The sequence below is a fragment of the Anser brachyrhynchus genome (assembly GCF_964034855.1).
Source record: "Anser brachyrhynchus genome assembly, chromosome: 6".
In the NCBI taxonomy this organism is placed as follows: Eukaryota; Metazoa; Chordata; class Aves; order Anseriformes; family Anatidae; genus Anser; species Anser brachyrhynchus.
Genome location: NC_137700.1, coordinates 10090509 through 10115787, shown reverse-complemented (window position 1 = coordinate 10115787; position 25279 = coordinate 10090509). Strand labels below are relative to the sequence as shown.

The 25279-nt window shown below is 36.4% G+C and overlaps 1 protein-coding gene across 18 annotated transcripts in view; it reads left to right on the top strand.

Moving 5' to 3' along the window:
- Positions 1-25279, top strand: part of KCNMA1 (potassium calcium-activated channel subfamily M alpha 1) — a 470622-nt gene that overhangs the window by 104457 nt on the left and 340886 nt on the right. For all 18 annotated transcript variants that reach the window (XM_080598324.1, XM_080598325.1, XM_080598315.1 and 15 more), the window contains one exon: positions 24746-24910. In XM_080598324.1, coding sequence (XP_080454450.1) covers positions 24746-24910 — 165 coding nt within the window. The remainder of the gene's footprint in view (positions 1-24745; positions 24911-25279) is intronic.

Sequence of the window (25279 nt, the reverse complement as noted above, 5' to 3'; positions counted from 1 at the left end):
CCTAATTAACTTCAGTCTAATGCTCACCTCCTACTCTCTAGGCAACCAAAAAAATAATAAATAAATAAATAAACCACAAATTGCTACGGTTCTCAGTAAATTGTTTTCCGTAAAATAATAGAGGGTATCACTTCGGAGACACGGCAATCTCTAGAAAGTGTTGCAGTATGCCTTGTTTAATTTAAATGATTAGCTCTGGCTTTCTAAACTTCCACATGTGAAAACATGTCCATGTTTGGAATGCATTTTTTTATTCTCTTGCTCCTGCAACATCCACCTATGGGACTGAATCTATTTTTCTTAGATTTTAGCTCTTTGGATAGAAAGAAAATAAAAGTGTAGTCCTTGGCATGCCATGCGGGATTCCAGATGGATTTCCATCTCTGTACATAGATAGGAGTTCATAAACGTGAACCGAAATACTAAATAGATTTTTTTACCTGAAAACACTTTCAGAAATACTCATTCCAAAAACAAAAACAAAAAACAAAAACAAACAAAAAAAAAACGACTAGCAAGGACAAGTTTTGCTTAGGATTAGAAGTCAAGGTTTAGAGTAAGTGTTAGATGAAGCTACCTTTCTGAGCTGTCCATCGGCTCTTATTGCATTCAAAGACTGAGTTGCTGGTAGCAGATAAAAATTGATCAAAGAATGAAACTGATAATCAGATGTCTAAATGGAAATTTTACTGCAGGAATTCTTATGATAAGAGTATGTCTTACAAAAACTCTACCACAACTTGGTTATCAGCTGGCTTTGATTGCGATGACATTTTCTCTTTAAAGAAGGGAATGAATGAGGACACGGGCTAAATCCATGGTCCTGAGAAGAACTGTTTTCTATCCCAATGGAAACTAATTAGAATACAAAACTGTCAAAGGACCTAGACTATAAGGAATACATTTTACCTATACACAAAGTAGCATAAGGTTATTTCAAAGAGATAATCTCAAGGATTTGCAACAGATTTCTGAAAAATAGTTTAAGTCAGCGTATGGTTTATTGAGCAAGGCAAAGGATTCTGCTTACATTCATCACGTGAAAGAGGGAGGTTATTCCACTCATTAATGCTTTAGCTTAAAACATGTAGCCTGGATTCATCTCTGTTATTACAGGATTTCTACATGCTTTTTAATTTCTCTGTACCTGCATTTTTTAGTTGGAAAAATCCAAAATAATCCCCCCCAAATTCTGTTTCACTGTTAATGAACACAACTTGTCAGACCTCAGAGTCTCCATCGTTTCCCTCAGCCCTTTAGCTTTCTGTTCTTCAAACGTCTGTTTGTGGTAGGTGAGACTTAAGCTATCAAATTATGTCTGTAAATTGCTGCATGCAAAAAACAGTTCCAATTCTATAGAACTAATAATGTTTTGAGAGAAGCAACTGGCTGAAAATAAATGATTTTTGTTGTTCAGTTGATACTAATATTAATATAGGTAGTCCTTACAGGATTAGTGTGGTGATTTCTGTTGGAAGGCAGAATAATATCATGTGTAGATGTTTGTGTTTATCCTTTGGCAGACAGTGTTCAAATTTGACTCTGAGTGAACCCTCATTAGCTTCAAGGTGTTGTGGTTAGGCATAAGAATGTGTCCACTTGGAATAGTTTGGAAAATACACAATAACAAGAGAACTATACTTTTAGAAGTCTATTTTTTATACAGTACTGTATTTTTGCTCTGGCTTTGTTCAACATGAACCAGGGAATTGACAGTTTTATTTCTGTTGGTGGTATGTTCATTGATGTCTTCTGCTTTACAGTGTTATGTTATACTTAAGAATTTGTGTGCATGTGCACGTCAGTAAGTTATTTGTACTACATTTTTATTCCTACAGAAGTGTAAGTTTGAATATATATGTATATATATATTTGGTTATTTACATAGGAAAGAATTTCAGGCTCCAAAGTACTTCTTTTTTGTGTGTGTGTTAAATTTTGGTTAAAATGTCCTTTATAGGGAAAAATCTAAACTGTATTTCTTCTGTGGAGGTATGTGACCTGTGCCGAATTAGAAAACTTTCACTCGGTCATTTATATGATGAGCTGCCAGTTCTTGTCAGAGCTTCAATATAATTTTCCCTATACAAAAAACTAACATTTAGTTGAAATGGCAGTATGTCTTCAAGCTTATTTTGTTGCTACATGTGCTTCACCCTCTGTCTTCTATTTGTAGAATGAACATAGAAAATTAGGCAGCTTAGAACAGAACAGAACGAACTGTCCTAAGAGGTCAGAGAAATTAGTCTGCACATTGGTTAATACATATATTCTCTGGATCCCGAGCCTACTGTTCTCATTCTAGGTAATAAAATTACAGAATCTTGTTTTTCCTCATCCTTCTTGCACAAAAGATCAGATGATATTAAGTAGATTTTAGTCTGCAACTTTTGCTTCTTGGCAACTGCTTACCTTGGACATAAAATCCTTTTTTCAAAATTGATGATACTAAAAACTTCTCGTTTTATTTTAGTAGTAGATGGTAACCAGTAGCACTCAGGTGAATGGTACTGTAACAGTATGTGATGTTATCAGTTACGTAGCACTGTCAGTGTTGATGTAGGAAGACTGGTATTTGATGATTCCAATGTATTATGGCATCAGTGTGTATTGCTACTATATTATCAGTGTTAAAATAGCTGCAAGCAATTTCTGTATATCCACCTATCACCTAATAGAGAATTGGGCACTAAGGTCTTGAACATGCTAAATAATTTTGGAATTAATAAGAGATGTAATGACATGCTTTGATATTTGTTACTAGATGAAGGCTGCACACCTGTGCATTCAAAATAGGATCTGATATGAACATTGCTATGTAATATACTTAGATTTGAAGCTGTGAAGGTTCAAGAAAACAAGTAAGTATAGAAGCAATGTTGAATACTAGATGTAAGGCAAATTAGTCTGATATTAAAAATGTCACAAAGTATTATGTTGTATGGAATATCATAATATGACAACAATAATTGTCATAGTTGAAAACAAACCAACCCCAAAACAAACTAACCAATCTAGTTAGTCACGTAACTTTTTTTCCATTTGTCCTTCCATCAAAAAAAAAAAAAAAAAAACAATTTGAAAAACTTATTGGAGCATTTTTGTGCATGTTTACTGGATATAGATGTTTTTGGTGTTTTTTTGTTGTTTATGTATTGCTATGTATGTACTGCTATTCTATGTTATCAATCTTATAAGACTATTCAGTAACTACATAAAAAAAATGTTTCTGATGACAAAGGGACGTTTTCCTGACTAGTGAACTTTACTCCTCTTACCTGAGATATTGATTTGTCTGACAGCATGGCAATGTATTTAGACTTGTGTACACACGTATACCTAATATCAGAAGTTTTACAATTATCCAAGCTCAAAGACACTTATTTTTTTCTCATTGTTATAAGTAAATTTTGATACTGGCTCTAAGCAACTCTTTCTCTTTGTATTTTTACTAGTGATAGTTGGTTTATTTGCTCTGCTTGTAACTAATTGAATGAAACACCAGTCTAAAATCATTACCAGTTTTGACTCATCTCAACTGAAGTAATTTGTTCATCACTTCTTTAAACATGAAACAGTTGTATTTTCATGGTAAAAACCTCAGTAAACCTATCATACCTATCTCATCAATGTCAAAAAAAAAAAAAAGATAAACTATTTTTCCTATTTGCATACCTGCTAACATCAGTAGAAACTCCTTGTGGAAGCAATAAAACTGCTAATAATAGGTCATTACTAATTAAAGCCTTATAGGGAGGTTTTGGATTTTTTTTGATTTTAAATTTAAAAATTAATGTATGTGGTAAAAACAGATTTCAGTCTTTCTACAGGTATTGCATGTAAAGTTGTGCTTACAAAATGGATTATTTAACACTAATATTGCAAGGGAAAAATATCTAAGGTGTTGAAGTTTTACCAACAATACGGTTGGTCTGAAAAATTTCAAATAACGTGTAGTTTAGGACTAGTAGTTTAGGCTGAGGGGAGACCTTATCGCGGTCTACGGCTTCCTTGCAAGGGGGAGTGGAAGGGCAGGTGCTAACCTCCTATTCTCCTTAATCACCAGTGATAGGACCCATGGGAATGGTGTCAAGCTGAGGCAGGGGAGGTTTAGGCTAGACATTAGGAAGAGGTTTTTCACTGAGAGGGTGGTCGCACACTGGAACAGGCTCCCTAGGGAAGTAGTCACTGCACCGAGCCTGTCTGAATTTAAGAAGCGTTGTGACTGTGCACTTAGTCACATGGTCTAAAATTTTGGGTAGACCTGTGCGGTGCCAGGAGTTGGACTCAATGATCCTTATGGGTCCCTTCCAACTTGGGATATTCTATGATTCTATGACTACTGTATGTTTGCTCTTTCAAAAACAAGATGACAGACTCATGCACAAAGGCCTAATTCAAAGAAGTTGCTCTGAGCTGTACATCGTTAGGGTCAAGTAAGTTTGTTTTAAAACTAAGAAATACAACATTGAAATTTGTAATTTAAGCCTGACTTTCAGTCAAATTGATCATTTTTGCTAATAGTCAAAACAGCCTTAACAGCCAATTCAAAATTTTATGAAACAGCTAAAAATTTTTTGCACTCATTTCTCAGCTGAAGCACTGAGTTAGTTGCATGACTTCACTTTTGTCTGCATATTCACCCTTGCTTTACTTCACCCATCATACATCAAGGTAGCCTAAGGAGAGAAATAATGGAATAAATGAAAAAAAATTCTCTGCTTATATTTTGCTGCCTAGGTTCATCTTCAACCATGCTAACAGGGAAGATGAAGAAAGGTAAAATATTCAGGGTGTGGTACTGTCTATTCTGAGAATAAATCAAGGACTTTATTCCACAAGGATGTTAATTCAACATTTCTTTTAAGTACTAAGAAGGAAGCTAAAAGAAATTGGAAATTGTTGTAAACAATAACTACCTTAGCTCTCAGTGTTCCTTGGGACACTAATAGTGAAAATTACTTTTGGGCCCTTATGTTCAGGTGCACAGAGAACGTTTTGTATCATCCTTCTGCAGAGCAAGCTTAGACTGCAAGTAATCTATTAAGCAGCTTCAGCAAATATTAAGATCTCTCCTGCGGTGTTGCTTTCCTTCACATTTCTAGAGTTTGTATTAGTTCAAACAGGTTAATGCATATGGAAGAATTGTTCATCTGAGCACAATGCCTTTAATATATTATTGAAGCTTGACACATGACACATTCATCTCAGCATCTTCTATTAGAACTCGAAGTTGGCATATAAGAAGACAAAAATCAACTGCTTATAATGATTCAAAAAAACTACCATTTTGCAAGTGAAAGGCAAGTTAAACATGCTACCATGGTCAAATTCAAGTGCAGAAATTTTTATTTTACCTAATAAAAATCTGCTCAGCAATAATGGGAATTCTCTATTGCTCAAGAGAATTCCCCCTTCCCCTATAGCTATTTTGTCTTAGAAATACAAAAGTAGTGGTGTCTTCTGTTGCAGGCTTCAACTCACTGTGCCTATTCTTTTGAGACATGGTCTTTCTCTACCAGATTTCACAAATGTATTGCACATCTGAATGTATTTAACAGAGAAGCATCTATTGCTCTGGGGAGAACGGAATTCTGTACACTGTAACTATGGTATAAATTGGAGATATTTTCCGATTTGAAATAGTGCAACCTTTCAAAAATATTTTAACACACATACTGTTCCCCTTCTCTTATCCCCAACACGATTATTTTAAGCTTCAGTACTAAACATGACATCAGTAATTTTCACTTTTATCAATGTGCTGTATTTGCTGCTGGGTGTAAGTTAATATATGCAGTAATATTTGATGATTATCTTCCCTGGATTTCCCAGCACTAGTTCTTCTATTCTCTTCCTCCTCCTCCCCCTTACTCAAGCTATAGCACCTTCTATTTATTATAGTCAAAGTATGAGAAGGTTTTATTTCATAGCATGCATTCTGGGTAAAGATGAACTGACAAAAGAATATCAACGTCATTATGTGTCAAAGAAAAGCAGAGTTAAGGTTGAGGTTTATTTTTTTTTTTTAAACTTGGGTAAATCTTTTCCTTTCTCATCTGCGGTTCCCGAAATTCCCCTTATGTCTTGACAATTGTACTACGACTTCTCTTCCGCTCTCCAGCATTCGTAGAATCATAGAATATCCCGAGTTGGAAGGGACCCATAAGGATCATCGAGTCTAACTCCTGGCACCGCACAGGTCTACCCAAAATTTTAGACCATGTGACTAAGTGCACAGTCACAATGCTTCTTAAATTCTGAACTTAAACTAGTGTGTCATAGAGGCTACATGCTCTAAATAATTTGAATTTCGTAGAACAATGTTTCCAGTTTCACAATATATGCATACATTCAAATAGCTGTTTTTGACTTTTTGAAGTTTTGTTTCATTACTTAAAAGTGGACTTAATGTTGGACTGCTATTAGTATTGTCATCGTTGTAAAAGTCTTTTTTTATTAACATTTTAAATCTTTTTAGCAAAATCTCTAATGTTTCAGGGGAAAAAAAAAACAAACGACACACTTATGTTCCCTCAAAGTGTTAACTTGAGTCATTTTTGTTTGCACTGATAGCAGTCTATCAGACCTTGAACTGAGAAAAGGCCAAGCTGGCAAGATATATTTAATGAAAATCGGTGGTGAGACCCACTCTTACATATTTTTTTTAGTAAAAATATTGTTTGAAATAATTTCAGTACACAAGTTCTGTGTTGTATATAATGTGTACATGTCTCAAACTTCAGTAATCCTTTTTCTGTCGTCTGGAACTGATATCTCTCTGGATCATGTATAAAAAGCCAAAGAGATCTCACTTCCATTCATCTTGCACAAGTAACATAGGCTAGTGGTTGTTGCACAGCCATGGTTGACAGAAGTATAGGATTTTTTGTACATATTTTTTGTAATTAGTAGGTAAATTCCTGTTCCCAGACTGAATCAATAGAACCAAGTGAGCTACTGACTGATTTGTGGCTTTAAAACTGTGGGTACTTAATAATATGAATTATTTCAGCTCTGAAAGGCACCAGAGAAATAATATGGCAATTCCTTTGTAAAAATATTAAAAATGAACAATGCCGGCTTTCTATATGGTTGGATGACAGTTGCTTTTATTCAGTGAAAGGGGCTAAGTAGTCAGCAGAGTACATAATTCATCTGAGTTACTTTTCACAGCATGGTGGAAGAGGTCATAACTAACTGCGTGTAATGGTTTGTGGACAAAGCAGCAAGTAAATCAGCATGTTAGTGATTTTTCCCATGGCAGAGTTGGGGTGTATATTTTACCCTTGATATATCTGTAAATCTAGCGAACATCTTGGGATGAATCACGTGAGATTGTACAATATCTTTCTGCTATTGAAGACTGACTACAGTTTTACTCATTTTGTATGTAACCCATTAAAAAATCCTTCTCAGGTTATACTATATGTAGTGCTGTTAAGCATGATGGAGTATGGTTCTGGAATATAATAAAATGTGTGGTAATAAAGATAACGAATGTTGGATCAAATACAGCATAGGTAAGGAAAAGATAATTTGTAAAGCCACATGGAAGTCTTATGGAGTCATTTACAAAGCCATATGTTTTGTTCTGTCCTGGAGGAAATGTATATTTATACTTGCTGGCCCAGGTTCTAAGTTCTTATAAATCAACATACTTTTACTGTCTAGGTCACTGGCTTGTCCACCCACCCACCACCTCTCCTTTTTTTTTCCCTTACCACCACCACCACCACCACCACCACAACAGCAATCACACCATTTTTTTGTATTAATAAGTGGATTTCTACTCTGCGTACCCAAATAATAGGGATTTTGTTGGAAGTCATCTGATGGCAATGCTCTCTTATCACATTTTAAAGAAAGTAGGTATTTTAACAAGCTACATTTTGATTACAAAGAGAAATAGGACCAAAACGAAGTACGGACATTGTGCTCTAGAGATAGGTATGCATGTTTTCATGGAAACGAAAGCATTAATTTCTTCAGGAACCCGTATTTAGTTCTTCAGGGACCTGCAAGGATTTCAGAAGACTCTAGTAAAAGATTCAGAGTTACCAGAAGTATCATTGTATGTCTGTATATGTTTGGACAGAAATAGTGATAACCTGAGCAAACCATTTTTCCCAGATATTTTTGTCTCAGCATGGAGATTGTGTGTACATATGCCAACAACTGGAGCATGTCTCAAACAGCTTTAGGGTCTCTCAAGGAACTTGGTTCTAGAATCCAGTAGGAGTATATGCTAGAATCTCTCTTCATCCTAGTGACTATACTGATATTCGGGGTGGAGGATGAAGCGTGGGAAGGGGGCAGTTCTTTGATGTAAATGCTCTTAGCAAGCCTTGTTCAGTAGGAATTCCTTCACAAAATCAGTCTCTTTGTGTTTCTTTAGTAATCAGTGTGTAGTTACCAAATACAGGATGGTATTTTACGAACTTTGGGCCTAACAGAAGTCCCGAGGCAAGTTTTATAGAATAGAAGTGTTTTAATGTTGTTGATGCCTATAATACGAAGGGCAACAGCATCAACTAGGTTATCTTTGGTCAGTATTGTGTGCTGTATTTGTAGTTAGCAGCAAAAGTGATCACACTCCAGTGGATGAGGGTGTCATTAAAAATAGTTCATGTATCGGTATTTCCAAAATTACCTGTGTTTTAAAATACCTGGACAGCGTGTGAGCATGATCAGAGTTAATTTGGGAGGAAACAACAACAACAAAAAACCAACCCACAAATACAACCACAAGCTTCACTGAAGGGATGAGGGAGGGAACAATTATGGTTTTGTGACCTGGGAGTTGCATGCAAGTTGTATGTAATTCTAACCTAACTGTTTCTGTTAAGGATTCCATTTATTTTATACTTTTCTACTGTTTTGCTCCTGCTATTGAGTCTGGCTTCCAGCAGGGCTGGCATTCTCGTAATTGACATGCCTGTGTTGATGAAAAATTTCCCCCACTTGGATTCCAGCAGAACTTGCTGATTACAGTGAGTGCAGAGCACAGCAGAAAATGATACATTTTTAAAAATTTTTTTTTCTTTTTTTTTTTTTTCTGGTGACTGATGATCATTTTACTAAATATCACTGTTGGTAATTCTCCGAGTCATGAAATCATTCTTCTGAGCCTAGTGTCTGGAGCACAGCAAGCCAGCGATGCCACCACCACTGGGATGCTGGGTGTTCAAGATGCATCTCTGAGATGTCAGGAAGCTGACTCAAAGCTGTGTTCTTGTAACCTAGAACTAATAGGTAAAAGCTCCATAAACTCTTATCAAGAAATTGGCCCCTTCTCTTCATACGAGTTAAATGTTGGTATGGCATGTACACTAATTTGGTAGCCAGAAATGAGGTTTGTGCTCACATGTCTGGTACTCCTCTTCCCACAAGGTGAGGTGAGTCATGTAATCTAGTTAGAAGTCTCATGTGTGATGCGAAGCTTGCCCTAATTGTAACATAAATTGCAGGGATTTATTAATTCTATTTCTCTCCTTTCTTCTTGCCATATTTAAGCTTGTCTTACAGATTTTGTTAATTACCACTGAAAATGAAGGTTAAGCTGAACTGAGTAGAGTAGTTGGAAGGTACCAGATGAAAACTTTGTATGGCTTTGTTTTTGCTTTAAAAAGTAGACATGCTTCAGTTTGTTTTTAGAATAGCATTGTTTATCTGCCAGTAACTCATTTGCATAGAAATCTTCATGGCCTGAAAAAATGTCCCAGTAAAATGCCACTATATTTTACAGTGAAAGATACTTTCTTCAACTTGTCCCTTAGTTCCGTTAAGAAAATCGTTAGTATTTTTTTCTGTTTAATTTAAAATAGTTGCTATATTAAATGTACATAAAATTTATTGTGTTACATTTTTTCTGGAATTGTCATTATTTCAAAACATTTGAAAAAATGGTCAGTATTGGAATTTATTTTTTCAGAAAACTTAGGAGAACTTGACTGCATGAAGTAAACTGACGACACACCACAGTACAGACATGAGAGAATGCCCTTATAGTTCAGGTTTCCTTCTATGACAGAATTTGAATTCTTGCCTCCATAAACTAGAGGATATCTTGCCTCTAGGATCTGAAAATGAGGTCTATGTTTAGATTTGAATTCTAAATCTACTAAGCAAAACAATTGTTTGAAGGGTTAATAATGAAGTACTCTCCAAATAAATTCCATACTGATAAATCTAAATTTGAGCCTATACAACTTTCAGAAACTCATTTTTTCCTAACTTCTGTAAACTATATATCAGCAAACTGATTGTGGCTGCCTATTTGTTTCCGGAATTCCTGTATGCTTACTTTTACAATTAAACAGTGAAAACAACGCAACTTTCATCCACCCCCTGGTGTCCTGTTACTGTATCTGGTAGCTTTTATTATTCCAGTGTCCCAGTTGCGCTAGCCTTGCCAAGCATGCTACTGAGTTTAGACCCTTAATAATGTTTTATTATTATTATTACAATTATATTTTTTTCTTCTAGCAAAAAGAAACTTTCCAGCAAGTTGAAAGGCTGTGTAACCCCTTTGCTAATTTGGCTTGTATCCTTCCATGCAAGTCTTATTTAGTTAAACAGTGACCTCAGTGCCCATTGGACCATGATATTTCTGTTGTCAGTCTTGCTTTTGGTTTTTGGCTCCTTCCTTGGGTTGGTTTTGGCTCCTACAAGTCATGAAGAATAAACAAAGCATCTGCTGTCACCCCAGGAGGCTGGCGGAGTTTCATCCAGAAGGATGTGTGCTGCGGTTGATCATCTTTTCAGTACTTCGTGCCACCACAATTGATGGGAATAGCAGAAGATCATCATGAAGAGAATGGCTATGAGCCAAAGTTGCAGCCATCAAATACAAATGTTATATACTGACTTAAACAAAAACAACAACAACAAAAAACCACAGACTAAACTAAAATAAACACCCCTCTCCCCCCCAAATCAAGCAAATAGCAAATACGAAATTAAGAAGATACATCCTTATCTCCTGAATTAACTGTCTTAAATCATAAATCTTATCTTTTACTATTTTACTTTGTCACAAGTTGCCTTCCACTGAACTAACTGGAAGGCTAAGAGGTTTTTTTCTCCATCTAATGATGTGTTAGGATAAACATTCTAACGTGTTCAGAGGTCGTGAGTGTATAAAGAGGGAAGAATAAGAGAGGTTTAAGAAAAGTTAGGTTTAGAAAAAGGCAGGTTTAGAATGGAGGTGGGGAGGTTAATCAGAAGAACAACCACCTTTATCTCTGTTTTGGATAGAATCATATCATTTTATACTTAATAGTATCCCGTCATGCTTCACAAGATTTGTTTACATAGATCTCTCTTTTTCGGGGTTGTGATTCCTGTAGAAATGGTAGTATTCAGAGAGATGACTAGTATCAAAATGCAGGCTCCATTTTTTTTTTCTTTTAGGATTAATAATAAGAGAAGCTTTTAAAAAAGTATTTAAAAAAAAAGTTATGGGTAGTATTTGCATTCTTGGGAAGCTATGGGGTACTTATGCAGCACTAAAAATGGAGCAAGAGTAAAGATTCAAGCTGATGACTTCTGTAAAACACAGCTTGTGAATAGTATAAACTGGAAGAGTCTGCTTTGATGAGCTATTTGCTTAAAAAGCATCAGTTGTTCTTTATGCTACTGCAAATTCTTTCACCAGAATAATTTATATAAAAGTAAAAAGAAAAACTCAAATTCTAGGCCATGTAATAATATCATCAGATTATCTCAAAACTGCATGTTATAAACAAAGACCATAGCTGATTTTTGCCTCTCTTCAAGAATGAAGTTCCTGTGGTAGAATTAACCATTGTCAACTTCCTCTCCCACCCTGATGGCTGAGCAAATTAAAACTGTGCTCCATGATGATTAAACAACTGCTATCCTTTAATTTCTTTCCATCTATTATTTAATCTCAGAAGAACAGCTGAAAATTTAAATTGACCTATCCTCTCACTTCTGTTTGTTATCTTTTCTGGTCAGTGGGCAACAGCTGCTAGCTGTGTCACACATAATTTACAGACAGATTGAATATTCAGAGGTAATGTGTTCTTATGGCACATGCAATATTTGCTGGTTTGGTAAATGCCAAAAGCTGCAAAATGATGAGTCAGAACAATACCTGCCTTTTATGCACCTCATCTGTCCTTTGCGGCTTTCATTCAGAAAATAACCTGTCAGATTGGGAGCTTCATCTCTGAGGTTTGGTACAAGCAGATTTGAACCTGCTTGAGAAAGAAGACTTAAATATAATTTGTCCTGTTAAGAGAGCTAAAAATTGACAGTAGATATCTTTATTTTCCAGTAGCCTTTTGCTTGCTTACAAAGGCTACGTTTAATGTCACAGTCATGCATCAACCTCCAGTACTGCATTATTGGTATGCTCACAAGAGAAGGAGCAGATCTCTGCATCAGTTATATTCTAATTATTCCTGTTATTTAAAAGATACAAAAGAGTTGCAAATCATAGGATGGGACCTACTCTAATGGTCTGTTAGCATTGGTTGAAACATTATAAACAGAGACTAAAATGCTTGGTCTTACCACTCTTTACAAAATAACTTCAAAATAAACCAATTAAAGTGATGATAACTAGGATATATAAAGTATTCAAAGACTGGAATTTCATTTCAAATCAGCAAAGATCTTCAGCCAGCCTCACATTACTGGACAAATACCTTGTTAAATTAAAATGTTTTAGGATCTTGACTTCCACGTTGATTTTAATCTGTTACTTTACACTTAATTACTTTGAAGCCCCAAATAAGTGTAATTTAGCTTGAAATACAATACAGCCTGAGCTCTCTGTGAAAGTCCATTATTGTTTTCTTGTTTCTGACATCTGATGTTTTTGATACACCTCATAATCTTGCTTTTATTTTTCTACAAGCCCCAGCTCTTGGAGTCACTGGTTTTGCCATGTTACTCCTGCTCATAACGGTTGTAGACATAAAAAACTGGAAAGAAGTCCCAAAAGCTTCAGATACTAGAAAGAACCATATGGAAATACCCCAACCATCAATTGTCTTATGGTTTGAGTTGAACCAATTCTGCAGTGCATGTCCAAAGGGTGAAAACATTATCTTACGTGAAACCTGAATGTGTAACAACAGACCAATAATAAGTCAATTAATTTTGACTGACACTTGTACTGTGCAGTTATTTTTGGTATAAAAATGTCAGATGCAACAAGTGATGCGACACATACTAGTCGCAGCTACTCCAGTGATTGTCGTTACTCCTGATCTCTGCTGCTAAGACGCTTTTGCATAGCAGTTTTAGTGGTTTGATGCTGCAGTCTTGTCTGTTCCTTGTCACTCTACACATCTGCCCATGTTCCCTCCATGCCTCCACCATTTAAAACAAACAAACGAAAAAAGCCAACATCTTCATAAAGAACTGGTTCATGCCCTTCTGGAAGTAGCTATTTAATATCAAATGCTTGGTTCTATCTCCATCTTTTTCTCCCTTTTTTTTTGTTCAGTCCTTGGTACTGCTTTGCTTTTGATAGGTAGATTTAATTTTCCCTGTCGTGCAGGTTTCAAGATGAGGTTAAGAAGGCCAAAGAGAATTCACTTGGGCTTGTGCTTATTTTATATGGCATGAATCAGAATCACAGAATTGTAGGGGTTGGAAGGGACATCGAGAGATCATCGGGTCCAACCCCCCTGCCAAAGCAGGTTCCTTAGAGCAGGCTGCCCAGGTAGGCGTCCAGACGGGCCTTGAATATCTCCAGAGAAGGAGACTCCACAACCTCCCTGGGCAGCCTGTTCCAGTGCTCCGTCACCCTCACCGTGAAGAAGTTCTTTCGCATGTTGGTGCAGAACTTCCTGTGCTCAATTTTGTGGCCATTACCCCTTGTCCTGTCCCCACAAACCACTGGAAAGAGGTTGGCCAAATCCCTCTGTCCTCCATACTTCAGGTATTTATAAACATTGATGAGATCCCCTCTCAGTCGTCTTTTCTCCAGGCTGAACAGACCCAGGTCTCTCAGCCTTTCCTCACAGGGAAGATGCTCCAGGCCCCATATCATCTTTGTGGCGGGGGAGTCCATAACTGGACACAGTACTCCAGGTGAGGCCTGACCAAGGCAGAGTAGAGGGGGAGGATCACATCCCTTGACCTGCTGCCCACACTCCTTTTTTTTAATCCATAGAGCTACAGTATGCAAGTCAAATAGGTTTAGATTTCCTCTCCTCTGCCTTAGATTTTAGTAAATATCTATGAATTTGCAGAAACTTTGTATGTTTATTTGCATCATTTTTGCTGTTTTTGTAGTCTATTTTGTGTTTTTGTAGTCTACAAGTACTGCTGTGGATAATTTTGATGCAGATATTTTTTGTCTGGAAAGTGAACTGAAATAATGTATGTTACCTAAAAGAAATTTATCCACAAGCAATTGTTCTTCCTCTAAATTTAAAAACTTTATCTATTTAGTTTTCTATACAAGGCAGTAATGAGTTTCATAATACACACACACACGTTTGCTTCCATAGCTGTGGGTAATGAATGATGTCACAGCTACTTGATTAAACAATGGCACCTGTAAATTTCTTAGTGTAAGACAGCTGGTTCTTTGGGGGGTGGGGGAGGGAATGCTTACTTGAATATAATTATTTCAAAAAGTAATGATTAAAATTGTTGCTTTACATCTAAATCTGCATTTTCAGCATTTTTGCAGCTGTGTATTTTTCCTCCAGAGTCCTACATATTTGCTTATTTTTTATATACGTTTTGCATATTTGCTAGAGACAGTGCTCTGTCTCTAACTCCCATAAAGTTCTTCCAGTACAAATACTGCATTCGACTATGTAATCTTTGAGGTGAAGAGTGTTGTGCGCTATTAAATATTTTTTATTACTTATTGGCTGACTTGCTGCTCTTTAAATATGCTACACTCTGGAACTTAAACTCTTATGTCAGCAAAAGCTTAGATAATAGCTTATATCCTACAGAGCTGCCTTTAATTCGTAGGAACTTCCTCTGTAATTATAACATCATGAGCATAAATATTATATAGTAACCTTGAATCAGAAAAAGGTTTTAGAGGTGACTGGGTTGTTCAGTATGGAAGATAACCTAATAACTCCCTGGTATTCGTCAAAGTGGTGTTGATTTATGTATTTAATGGTACGGCCAAACAATTACATTAGCAAGTCTCATAGTTACTTTCATCCCACTGCCTCTATATTTCATGTTCTGTCCTGTTACTTTTAAAACTTTATGAAAAATCATAAATTCCTTTGTAGAAACATAAGTGCAAACAGAAGTAGGTTGCTTATACTCCCAAACGATATTAATAGTTTGCTATTTCATGAATAATAAAGACCACAAGTGTTTAAGTCCTTTTCCCCATGTGCAAATGTTGTATTTGAAAGAAATGAAGACCAAAGATTCTTGTCACCAAGTTTTCTAGGGAGTTCTGCAATTTAAGGAAGTGAGGAGCTGATTCTGTTATGCCAGGACCAAGATACCAGTTTTAGGGTAGCGTTAGTACCTTGTGCTTAGAGGCCATTTCTCAAGCTGTGTAATGCCTTTCCTCATCCAGCCAGTCTCTGTGATTTTCTGGGCATTAGAAAGGGGCGGTAAAGAGTTGACAGTGCTAAGTGCTCTAGTTTTCTCGTCTTCTGTAGTATGTAGAAGATGAGCTATTGGAAAATCTTCCTTTTGGAAGAGATTGTTAACTGCACTGTTTCTCATTGTGATTTTGGAGGCAGAGTAGATAAGTTGGGAAGAAGGGAAGAATTACCTTCCATGAACCAGTTTGGCATCTCTTTCTCTCTGATACCTCTTGTTCCACAAGCAAGATTATATTACAAGATTGGTAGTATGAAAGAAACTGTACTGGTTGATAATGGGTAAAAGCTTCGTCTTCTGTAATTCAGCAGGATGGAGAAAAGCATGCAGCTGTAAAGATATTGTGAAGTTTAATTTCACTGGGAAAGCAGTTTGACAATTTATTTTTTACATGGAGTTTACCTATATCTTTCAATGAAATAAAACTTTTACCACTGGAACCTTTTAATATCTATTCTCATAATGAATGTACATGGCAGAGAATAGTCTTCTTAGCAGTTTATTTATTTCAGCTTTTACTACCTAAGTTACTCTCATTCATTTCAATCACATATATCACAAAAGATTTACTGTTAGTTCTTGTCTTAAAATTGGGCAAAATCAAGCAATTCATTATTTTTTCATTCATTTTTCACATTTCACATTTTTAGTACTTTAAAACAATAGTATGAAGAGATGATGATTGAAAAACTGGATATGTTTTTGGAGTTGTGTATTAATTAATGTTAACAGCAACAACAAAATTACAAGGAATCAGCTGAAGTACTTCCTATAATAAAAATAAGTTAGGTATTTTTTTTCTTAAGACTTTTTTCTCGTGTTCATGAGAAAAGCACTTCAAGACTTTTGCATTGCAGTAAATGGTATACTTTCACAAAAATGAGTTGAGTTTGAAGACAGTGAAATTTCAAAATATTTCAATATATATAATCAATATTTCAATACATTGCTTGTAGCAAATTTTTGATTAATTATTGATATTTAAAATATTTTAGCATGTATGACAGAAGTTGCTTCTGGATTAATCAGTCAGTGCTACATGGGTATTCTGGCAGTGTTCATTTCATGATAATGTCCTGTATCATGTATTTTCAATTATGTATTTCTTTGATTTGGGTACTCTTAGGTGGGAGGAAAGAAAATGGGAGGATATGACAGGAAATGTATATGGTTTTCTATCAAGAATTCTTTCCCTTTCTATAGTTTTGATAACTCAGGCCCATCTGACATTGCTTCATTTATTTTTACAAATTTAGTTTCTATCATGTTAAATGTCAGTGATCTAGCATGGCTACTCTAAACTTCTTTCTAAAGTACGCGTTCTGAACAAATGGTCTCACTAAAATAGTTGAACCATGAAACAGACAGTTAAACACTCATCCTGTATCTTACAAACTAAGTGTCTGATCTGCTTAATACACCTATTTATATGATAATGATATGTTTCCTTTGACTTAAGCTGTGTGATTTTTTTTTTCGTTTAATAAAATGAAATGCTTGTATTGCTCTTTTCCCTTCTATTGTATAATTGAACAGGGGCTTTAAGGAATATTTTAATGTGATAAATAGCTCAGTCTTCATAAAGGAAATTAATAAGGAGTTGACCTGGTGATTATAGAAAATGAAAATAAGTTAACAGATATGGGCCAGATGATCCTTTGAAAATTTGTGAAATACTTTCAGTGAACACTCCCAACCTGTACATCACCGACTTGTCCTGTTTGTTTATTGTGGACAGTAAATTGTTGTCTAGATTTATGACAAGTGTACTGGTTATTTATTTCTATAAATGGTGGTCTGATATACAGTCTGAAAGAACAAAAGGAAAACTTACGGATTTGTTTTTATGAATAAATAGAAATGAAATAGTTCAAACAAACTTCTGAACTTGCAGCCAATGTTTGTGTAACTATTGTCTTAAAACTTTGCTAATTTGAACAAAGCATCATAAATTCTTAAAATAAAAAAAAAAACAAACAAAAAAACAAAACATCCTGTTTGTCCGTTTGAATGCATGCAAGTTTGTAATGACTTTGCTTATATCGCAGACTTTAGTTGCAAGAATTGTGCTCTCCTTCTCTCTATCTCTTTCTTTAACAGTTTTTTTTTTAATTGTTGTTGGAAATATTCCCCAATCCTTCTATATTCTTCCCCTTTTTCCTCTTCTATAACTTCAGTGGGCCCTATTGTTATGACCTATTTTTTACTTTCCTGGTATCATTATTAAGATTTAAATTGCTTTTTCATCTCACCATAACTCCTGGAGTTTTTTGTTCCTCCCATTTTACACTTCTGTATAATTGTCTTGTGTAACTAGTCTAACAATCTTTCCCGGTATGTTTTAGCGTGTCTTACTTTGTGATATAGTATGCTTGCATTGTCTGCTATATGTGTAATATTGAAACACTTTAAATCCTAAATATCTTTATCTTGGTAAGATTTCTATACAACAGAAGCTACCATTACTCACATTCTATAGTTATAGAATGAAGAATAGACAACGTGGCTGAGGACTTCAAAATTTTGGTGGCAGAAAAGGGACTTCAGCCTGTCTCCGAATTCCTAGACTGGTGTGGAAATCACTCAGGCAGATTTCCAGTTATTCAGAAATATTGTTTTACATCATATTTTTCTTTGTGGCTTTTTTTTATGTATTTAGCTTTTGATCACCAAGTAACTGTGACTTTATGACCTCATGTCTGAAAATTGTCCAAACAATTCACTTGTAAACTTATCTTTTATATTAAATTGCTATGCTATTTCAATACATTGGACTTTCTCTCCAGATAGTCTGCCATCCAAATTTAAGTTCTGTTTGAAGCTCCCTTTGCCTACTTAAAAGTTTCTGAAAAGAAACAAAAGAAGTAAACTTAAGCTTTGAGATAAATTTGGCTATGAACTGTAATAGTAAGGAAGGGAAATATGAGGCAAAACTGACGGGCAAATTAATGTTAATTAATGTTCTCAAGTAGTAATGTTCTGTGGTCTCCCAAGCCTATGCCCAAGAAAGGGCAAGTAATAAATAAGACACAGAAGGCTCAAAAGCAAGTTAGGGACAAAGAAGCAGAAGACTTGTAAGTTGTTTATACATCCGTGTTTTTTTTCTCATTATTTTTCCTTATTTATTTATTTATTCATTATTTTGCCTTTTCTGTTAGGGACTTGCAAACATAATGCAGTGTTCTGCAATTTTTTTGAAGTATCTTCAATTGCTGCATGAATCCTATTGTTATGTGGTCTTTTTCTGTCCAGATCTGAGACTAAGGGCACCATCCTAAAATAGAAAGCTGTATCTTTGAGAAAAATCTATCTAAAATTCCTTAATCAAAACCTTAGATTTTCATGTACTGGAAACTCAGAAATTTTATTTAACATCCAAGCTCTGCTCTCTGTGAAGACCAGCAGTCAAAGTCTTTGTCTGCTGATGTTTACTACGATGGTCTCCAAGTATTTTAGCTTTTTCTTATGTCAGATGGCAGAGGACAAGAGACTGTAACTCCTTCATTAACATGTATGAAGTTCTAGACTTTGAACTCAGTACTTCTTGTGCTTTCTTTCAGATAATGTAGGTCTCTGCTGTTTTTTATTCTCAAGTGAGAACCATAACCTGTCATTTGATAGACTGCTATGCTAGTTGTGGGATCGTGGCTGGAACACTGTGTTTTACTAATCTAGTTTCCCTTGCCTCTCAGGTCAAGGTTTTAGAATTAATACCTCTACTGCAGCAATTTTTGTCAGTCAAAACAATGACGTGAAAAGGGGATTTTATATGAATAACCCATACTGGAAATATGAAGGACACAGAAAAAAATTGGTCAGGATTACTGAAAATATATGGAAACACAGCAGAGAAGATGGTCACTGGAAGAAGAGAAAACATATTTGGCCCCACAAACTAGACTTTTCACAGTGAAGGATTTTTTGGTTAGCAAGGAAAGTGAGGCTCTCTTTGTAAGGACTGGCAAGGAGCTGGTCAGAATTTCTGCAGGAATGCAGAAAACGAAAAGTTGTCTCAGAGTTTGCCATCTCAGTCTTAAACTAAGAAGAAACGTTTTGGAATCTATTTATGACTTAATTTTTCTTATCCTGCCAAATTTGCAAACACCAAATTACACAGCATGTGACTATTTTATGAGAGAAAAATGCTTGGCTATCTCATCAGATATGTTTTCCACAGATCATGCTGTTGCCTTTTATTCAGTGAAAGGAAGAATATTTTTCTGGATATCAATAATTAATCCTTTTAATGTAGCCAAACTGTAGCTACAGTATGATAGCTGATGTCAATGTAGTCTAATATTCACAACAAACCTAATATTCAAAGAAGTGCTGGGGATAGGCCAGTTTATACAGAATACCTCCTGTATGACATGTAGTTACTTTTGCCTTTGCTTTCTCATTCCTATGACTTACTCTTTTCAAAGAGGTTTTAAGTCTCCATACAGCGATTTATTTCTCATCTTCCCATCTGCTTTCCCGATCAATATTCTGTTGAAAACCTGTGGATAAACTACAGTAGAACAGGTGAAATGCTTCTGTGTTTTATTTATTTATTTATTTATTTTGTTTTGCTTGCTTTTAACACTGAATGACCTGGTGCTTACTAACTATTATGTTGTAAACTACAGACGGTAACTATATCTGATCGAGAACATCTGTCATGGCAAATATTCAGTTGGTACCTGATGTTTTGACATACACTGTATGATGCCCAGCTGCTGAGAACTCAGCATAATCCTTGGGCTTTAAGACCCCTGTTCAAAGTTATCAAAATGGTGAGAGAATCTATTTAAGGCCATTCAATTACTGTTTTTAAGCATCCGCTTAAACTGAGCATACTGGTTCAACTTGTGTTGAACTCTTCTCATGCGTTATGTTCCATTTTGACGCTAAGTTCAGGAAAGATGTGTGTGTGTGTATGTATATATATGACAAAATATTCTTCTTGCTTTATCTACCTGAATGTTCCTGTCATCAAGTAATTAAAATAATGAGCACTTTGTGAAACAACAGGTAAGCAGACTGGGTAAAGATAGTATTATCTTACTTGTAGCTACTAAGCCTGTAAATAATTAAACAATTACCATCACTGTCAGATTATTTTTAAGCACCTTTTTCATGTTGCAGTGTTGGTTAGTTAATGCTTTGAGGTGAAGAAGTAACAATAGGACAGGGCCATACAGATAATAACAGGACTGTTTTGTACACGGTGTAAATGAAAGGGGAGTTTAAATCTCCCTTAGTGATCTCTGCACAACCGCATAATGATTTGGGAATAAACTTTTCTTAATACTTGACTGCCAATTAAGTAAGGTAATAAGTTATCCATGGAGATGAAAATATAAAAACATTCCAACTGAATATGAATATTACATAACAATGACTTGCCTGAATAGTAGTTAGAGCTACAATGACGGCAGGGGTTAGGCTTGTTGTGTAGCTGATCACGAGACTGTGCTCCAAAGGATGCTTGGCAGGGGATGATTGTATTACTTACATGTTAATTAAGTAGTACACATGCATAAATACAGCCATCCAAGGGTATTGCAGACTTCAGTACCTTCAGAGAATGAAATTCTGAATAAATCTGTCTTATTGCTATATTCCGCTGGCAACCAAAAGTTGATACAACTCCACAAAGAACACCAGAGAATTGGAACCTATTGAAAATATCAAGGTTACCTTTTTCGTTCAGTAAGAAACTCATCTGCTATTTTTATTGTATATTAGGAAATATTACTTTTATATTCTTATGAATAATCACATCTTGCAAATTGTTTGATATATTGACAAGAAAGTTGGGGTAAGGAACATGTAAACAGTAACAATATTTCCAAGTTTAATGTTTTAAAATTCACTGCCACAAAATGGATTTTTCCATTCAGATCTTTTCATTCTTGTAGATTTCTTTTTTCATTCTGTAGATCTTTTCATTCTTCTTTTTCAGACTTGTAGTTCTGTGACTTCTTATAACAATCTATAATTAGGAATGTTTTTCAGCAAGGTATGCATCCTTGTGATTTCAAATAGGAGTGCTGGGTGGAAAAATCAAGGAAGTCTGTGGTTTCATCTCAGGTCTGGTGAGGCCGCACCTCAAGTATTGTGTTCAGTTTTGGGCCCCTCACTCCAAGAAGGACATCAAGGCCCTGGAGTTTGTCCAGAGAGGGGCTACAAAGCTGGTGAAGGGCCTGGAACACAAGTTCTGTGAGGAGCAGCTGAGAGAACTGGGGTTGTTTAGTCTGGAGAAGAGGAGGCTCAGGGCAGGCCTCCCCGCTTTCTTCCCTGAGAGAAAGTTGTGGGGAGGTGGGTGTTGGCCTCTTCTCACAAGTAACTAGTGATAGGCCTAGAGGGAAAGGCCTCAAGTTGCTCCAGGGGAGGTTTAGGTTGGAAATTAGGAGACATTTCTTCTCAGAAAGAGCAGTCAGGCAGTGGAACAGGTTGCCCAGGGAGCTGGTGGCGTCACCATCCCTGGGGGTGTTTAAGCAAAGGTTGGACGTGGTGCTTAGGGACATGGTTTAGTGGGTGACATTGGTAGTAGGGTGGTGGTTGGACCAGATGATCTTGGAGGTCTTTTCCAGCCTTAATGATTGTATGATTCCTCCTTGCTCTGCTACTGACTTTTCTGGTGACTGACTTAGGCAACTAATCGCTGTCTCAGTTTCTTATCTGAGTGGATGAGATAATTATATTTCCCTTACTATGAAAACCACATTAATACTGTAATTCAGTATAAGCTTGTTCAGAGCATAAATTGGAGCCTACATGCTTCGCACAGGAGCATCATGCAGTAAAATCTGATTTGAAAAGTTTACAACCTGGAAGACTGGCTCTAACAGCTACAAAAGGCAAACTGGTGGAGAGATAGAAATAAATGGTGTGGAGACCATGTAATTTTTAACAAGTCGGAGGCAGTCAGGGCCCTGCAGGGCCAGGGCCTACCCAGGCTAGCAGCCAGGGCCTGTCAGCCAGGGCCTGTCTCACTGCCCCAGCCAGGAGGTGCCCTGGGGGGGTGCAGGCTGAGGTGTCAGCCTCTGCGTGAAGGTCAGGATCAGGCACAGTGAGAGGAACCAGGGTCAGAAACAGCTGCTGGTCAGCCAGGTTAGTGTGGCCATGCTCGACTGCATCTGCAGCTGGGTAGGGCTAAAAGTTGTGGGCAGGGCTGACATGGAGTCCTGGGCCATGGGCAGGATTGGAGGAGCCCTCACAGGGGAGGGGTCAGGGCCTGTGAGGCCTATGTGTCTCCCAGAGCCATGGAGGTGTGCCAAGTTTGATTAAACATCAACATCCTATTGCATTAAAGTGACTGTAATACATACAACCACACCTACTACTTAAGAAAAAAAAAAAAAAGGTTTCTCATTTGCTCACTCTTTCCTGATTTAAAGGCATTTCTTTAGGATTGATCTGTATGGCTTGGTGACGATAAGGGTCACAAATCATCCCTGGCCAAACATTACTTTCCTGGAAATGCCTTGTGCTGAGTGCATCATGTATTACTGTCCTAAGCAATGAGCTCATTTCTGTAGGTTGTGCTTTGTGCCTGTGCAATGCAGTATACTTCCTTTAATGCTGAGTGCAAAACATCTGATTCATTGCATCCATATTTATCAGGGAATGAGGTCCAGTTATGCAAATACAGAGTAGCTTTTATCTTTTGTCTCGTTATTTGCTTAGAAAGCACTGAATTACTGTTGTAACTGTGAGTAATTTGTTATTAACAATACAGCCACATCATGCACGTTGCTAATAAGACATAGCCCACATTTTGGGTGGGAGAGTAGCAGATAGGAATCTGATTAGCTAATTAAGATGCAAAACTGAGATTCTACAAAAACAACTGTTGGTCTCCATATTACATTTTTAATGTTGTTCTACTGCTCTTTTTTGACAGATTCAATGTAACTGCTTTATTAGTTCAGTACTGCTCTCAGGAAATGTCATTACTTTTATGTCCACTTGTGTCCTCAAGGTCATCTCAGAACTGCGAGTTTTGACCTTGAGTGCAGTATTCCTGTTGCAGTAATAATTACTCAACTAGTGTCAAACATGTATTTATAACAAAAATCCCAAAGAGGATTAATGAGAATTGATTTTCTGCTTAGTGGCCTGTAAGTGATTGATATATAAAAAAGATCTTTCAAGTTGTTGGTCCATGCTACATGCTTGAAGCACTAATGTAGATCTATAGGTGCAGTTCAAGTACTCAGTACTTACCTTAGCACTGAATTTTTGCTGCTTCCCTTATACTTTGCTTGTTTAGCATAACTTGTCAAGTATTCAGGAAGTCATTAGTATTATGCTGTCACCAAAGGCATGCTTATGGCACAGTCTGATACTCTGCATATGATGTGTTTTAAATGCTGTACAATCCAAGCTGGCTTTTCCTATTATCATTTCCCTTGATTTTTGTGCAGCATCCGTAGCAGATAGCAGCATCCGACTGTAGCAGATAGCAGGCAGTTACAGAGCACGACATCCTTGCTGAAGCATCCATGAGAGACTGATCTGAATTCCAATGCATGTGACTCATCAGTTAGCTTAGTGCAGCTGAAGGTCCTCTTTAATTTCTAACTGTCTGTTCTATGAGAGCCACTTACTGACAGAAGAATTCCTGTGATGTATTAAACACTTTCATTGAAACACTGCTTGCTGATAGCATGGCAGCTCACTGCAGGTTCTCTGTGGAGTATTTTGTTCACCTCACACTTCATGATTATGGTCTTGTTATATCAGGCTTCTTAACAAAGGCTTACACAGATAATTAATTGTAGTGACAGTAAATTAAAATTGTGCATATTTTATGTTTACCCTTTGCACACGTTTTGAACAAATACATCAAACAGACCTTCAGTGTATGTCTCAGACTTTTATATGTAGCTCTGTAATTGCATACGTGGCTCTTGGTAATTATGTAATTATAGGGAAGTAACATATAGCATATTTGATGATTTAAGATTTAATGTCAAGAAGAATATTATTATCTAGCTGTTAGTCTGGTACCTTATAGAACAACTATTTCTAGAGAGACATGGCTGAGTAGGTGCATACTTTCATCTAGCAGGATGGTTTTGCTTATAGGATTGCTCATAGCATTTCTTAGTCATGACTGTACGCTGACTTTCACTGTCAAATTGTTAAACATTAACAAACCCAAACCTTTACTTTGCAGGAGGCCCAGAAGATCAATGGTGGTGGAGATACACAGGCAGATGGGGCCTGCAAACCAACGGATGAGAAAGAGGAGAATGTGGCAGCAGAAGTGGGATGGATGACCTCTGTAAAAGATTGGGCAGGAGTCATGATATCTGCCCAGACATTAACTGGCAGAGTACTTGTAAGTTTTTTGTGTTTTTTTTCTATATATGTATTTTAAAGAGCATTTGTTAAACAAGCATTGTGTCCCAGCATTAGTGGAGGATTTAGGGTTGGTTTGTTGCATCAGTATGAAGTCAATCCCAATTTTATCTCTGTTGGAAGTAAAATAGCATACTAATTCCCACTACAAAGTGAAGCAGAGATGGCAAGAAAGAAAAGCTCCTTTCTGCCATGGTTTCACCTTTGCCCTAGCCTATTTCAGTATTCTGGCACCAGGATTCTGAGCTCTGAACACTAATATTAATTAAATAATTTAAATAATATTAATAAATAATTTCATGTTCGTATTATGTTGTAAAACTATAGGTCTACTTTGTCTGGAAGAAAA